The sequence below is a fragment of the Coenobita brevimanus genome, chromosome 104, assembly GCF_032717465.1.
Source record: "Coenobita brevimanus isolate Jiangsu-jjx chromosome 104, ASM3271746v2, whole genome shotgun sequence".
Classification (NCBI taxonomy): domain Eukaryota; kingdom Metazoa; phylum Arthropoda; class Malacostraca; order Decapoda; family Coenobitidae; genus Coenobita; species Coenobita brevimanus.
In genome coordinates this window covers 28868894-28872954 of record NC_137057.1, presented here as the reverse complement: position 1 = coordinate 28872954, position 4061 = coordinate 28868894, and the positions used below count along the sequence as shown (strand labels likewise).

The 4061-nt window shown below is 39.5% G+C and overlaps 1 protein-coding gene across 1 annotated transcript in view; it reads left to right on the top strand.

Annotated features, from left to right (window-relative positions):
- The window catches only part of LOC145416060 (hemicentin-1-like), a 66854-nt gene extending 66281 nt beyond the window's left edge, over positions 1-573 (top strand). Inside the window, exon 6 of the mRNA XM_080285157.1 lies at positions 420-573. Coding sequence (XP_080141283.1) covers positions 420-573 — 154 coding nt within the window. The remainder of the gene's footprint in view (positions 1-419) is intronic.
- Positions 574-4061: the final 3488 nt, after the last annotated feature.

Sequence of the window (4061 nt, the reverse complement as noted above, 5' to 3'; positions counted from 1 at the left end):
TTTGCGGGCACTATCACACGTTTTGTTTTGGTTATTGTCGTAACCTAAGCTAACCTAATCTAACCTAAATAAGGTTAGATGAGGTTGGTTAGGCATATTTTTTTTACAAGAACTCTTTCATTTTAAAGTCACGAATTATTATTTTTACTAGCCTTTGGAAGTTCGTTCTCTCTTTTCAGCATTTAAAGGAAACGAGATCTTCAGGGAGACTGACATGGCACGCAGTGATGGGAGTTGACTTGTTGATAGTGCGTGCAAAAAAGCCCCATATGTCCAGAATTTGACAAAAAGTTATTGGCTACGCCGGTCAAGCAGTTGTGCAATTACATGGCCCGTGCCGGCCAAGGAACCAGCGTTCATTAATACATTAAATTTGGTTCTTGTTAAACAATTTGGTTTATGTTCTGTTTTCCTTACAGCAGTATGGCATCAAGTGGGAACGAATTTACCTCGGACGAGGATAATATTTGTACCAGAACTCAAGAAGAGAAGAGAAGAGGAGTGAAGGCTGGTACAAAACGGGTCAAGTACTCCAAAACTGACACAACCGGTGAAGCTAAAAAAGAATCTTAGTGGCAGCTGAGAACGGTGGTGACTGGAGATCTGTTGCAATAGCCAATGGTATCGCGGTTTCTACGGCATGTGGGTGGATACGTCGAGCAGATGAACCAGCAAAAAAGCGCTCGCAAAACTTTGCCAAGAGCACATCAACATGATACAATATGTGAAGGAAAACCCAGTTATCACACTGAAGGAGATTGCTGACAGGCTTGCTAATGAGACTGGCATCCATGTGGGCACTAACACGGTTCACAAGTATCTGGATGGTCAAATGTACTCAGTGAAAACGGTACATCTAGAACCTGCCTCTGTGAACTCCGAGGCAAATAAACACAAACGGAAAGACTATGTGGAAAAACTGATGAATAGGACTGGACGTGGGAAAACAGTAGATGAAACGAATGTGAATCTTTTCCTGCGCCGATCTCAGGGGCATGCATGTAAGGGAGTTCGCTGCATGGTGAAAAGTCCTACATCAAAAGGAAAAAACATACATATACTCAGTGGAATTTCACAGTCTGGCATTGTCTACTGGGAACGCAGGAGGGGTAGCTACAAGAAGGAAGACTGTCAAGATTGGCCGCCACGAATGCTCCGCACAATTACTGAGCCTCTTGACAGCATTGTTGTTGTGTGTGATAATGCACCCGTTCATCCTGGCCTTGAGAGTGTTGTTGAGGAAGAGGAATTCTGCGATGTAGAGATGTTACAGGCGAGCCCATAGAGTGCATCAGTAAACCCCATTGAAGAGTGCTGGAGCGTCATGAAAGCTACTATGAAACGCGATCTGGCAGCTAATTCTACTTCCATAATGAACACGTCCCCAGAGGATATGACATAGACAAAATATAGATTTCAGTATCTTGAACGCTGCATTGATAATGCCATATCAGTCATGACGCCAATGCTGTGTCTGAAAACCTGCAACCATGTGTTTTTCTAGTGTAATTCAACTCCAAGATCTTCAATTCGATGACAATTAAATGTTTCAGTCTAACTGTGCAAACAAGGGCAATGTAATTTTTTCTACCTTTATGCTGTAAATCACACTGTGCTTTCGCTTTTTTTCATATGACCATGAAAGGAATACTCATTCATTATCATGTTTCTTTGGACAGAGTGTTTTTATGTAAATTGTATAAAGGAAATGGTCTTTAGATTACAAATCACACATACAAGGAATACCAGTAATTATCATGGATCTTCTGGCTAAATGATTTTCATGCAATTTTATTTGCAAAGATTATGACCATTTGGTATTACAGTAGATCATATAAATTTTAGATTTATCTTTCTTAACATGTGTCAGCGAGAATTGACCAAAAGGAAATGAGTTCAGCAAATACCTAATCAACAGTATGCCAGTGGGGACCGGAAGCACTACATATGCACAGACATACAGGACTCTAGAAGCTTCCACGACAGTGTAGCCCACGTGACACGAGCTCTGCTAAACGAGAATGTAGGAATCGGAGATCAGAAAGGGGCTAGCCATAGAACCGACAGGTCGTGGAGAGAGGAAATAAGAAGAAGGGTCCGATGAGACTTAATAGATTACGTTCCTGTGTAATACTGTACATACACTGCTCAACTTAGACTTTCCTTGAAGATAATAAATCAAGATCAACTCCCTGTATTCATCTTTAACTCCTGCCTTCAACTAGCACAATAACTTTAACCAAAACTCAAGACTTACAGTACATATTACAAGACCAAAGAGTCACATATAGTTGGTGGTAGTGGTGGGATGAAGAATAGTACTGTTCTTGTCTTGGAAGAATTATGTAAAGTAAAAGCATTGTCAGTAGAAAACGCATTATGTCAGATGAACGATGATGGGCAAACTCAGATATTCCTAATTAATCACATGAATGAGGAAGTACAGTTGAAAAAGGGGACTTGTATAGTTAATATTGAAAAATGTCCCATCCCCGTGATGGAAATGGTTTTAGCTGGAGTGACAAGTGAGATAAAATCTACGGATAGGGAAAGCATAAAAGAGAATTTAATTCACACAAGTGAATTTGATGAAGAAAATGATGTGTTAAACCTGTTGGAAAAACATAGGGACACCGTAGTATTACCCAGAGAACAATTAGGGTGTACTAACCTGGTTAATCACAAGATTAACCCAGACACACTACCGATTTTCGTACCTGCCTAAGGAGTCCCATAATCTCAACATACACTCGCAAACCAGTATGTCGATGAAATATTAAAACTTGGAAATACTGAGCCATCAGTCTCCCCGTGGAATGCCCCATTATTCTTCGTGATCAAAAGAAATGGAGAAATGCGTGAGGTAGTAGATTACCGTAAACTAAACAATGACACAGTCCCAGACCTGTTTCCCATGCCATTGCTAAGTGACATCCTACAGAATATTGGACCAGAAAATGTATTTTCCATGATAGATTTGGTCAATGGATACTATCAAATTCCAGTAGATCAGGAGTCACGTAAATACACTGCCTTTTCCACAAATACAGGATATTATCAGTACAGGAGTATGCCAGTGGGACTGAAGACAGCCCCGGGCACATTCCAGTGTCTTATGAATGACGTATTGTCCGGAATTTTAGGACAAGGAATATTTGTTTATCGTGATGATATTATCATCGCAACGAAAGATATCACAGAACATCTCCAGAAATTAGACCTACTCTTACAAAAGCTTGATGATGCCGTTTTAAAAATTAAGCTTTCTAAATGCAAATTTTGCTTTAAGGAAATAAAATTCTTAGCCAAATGCTGAAGGTATTCACACCTCCGATGACAAAAAATAGGCAGTGAGAGACTTCCCTGAACCCACTTTGACTGACGAAGTTAGACAATTTTTAGGTCTAGCTGGGTACTATAGGTCATTCATACAACAATTCTCTCATATAGCCTTTCCTCTATTCCAACTACTTAAAAAAATACGCTATATTCCAATGGGGAGAAGAATAAAAACAAGCATTTAACAAATTAGAAAATAAACTTACAAATGCACCATGTTTGGCATATCCGGATTTCACAAAACCATTTACTATTTGTACAGATGCATCAATTAAAGGATTTGGGGCTGTATTGATGCAAGAAGATAAAAGAGGACAGAATCAACCTATTGCATATGCCAGCAGACAAGTAAAGGGTGCAGAGAAAAATTATTGCACTACAGACTTAGAGGCACTTGCAGTGGTTTTTGCATTACAAAAGTTTCGAGATTTGGTATATGGTTACGAAATACACTTATTCACCGACCATAAACCGCTAGTGGGTATGTTTAAAGAAAAACTCCTCTCTGGGAGGAGAACAAGATGGAAATGTACAGTCGTCAACTACAATGTACATATTCATTATATACAAGGCAAAATGAATCTAGTAGCTGATGCATTATCCAGGAACCCGAAAACAATTCAGGTCGCGGCATTAGATCTTAAAGGAAACATCCCAAACCACGATGAAATCGCGAAAACACAATGACTTGATCCAGCATGGTCTAAAGTTATATGCAAGTT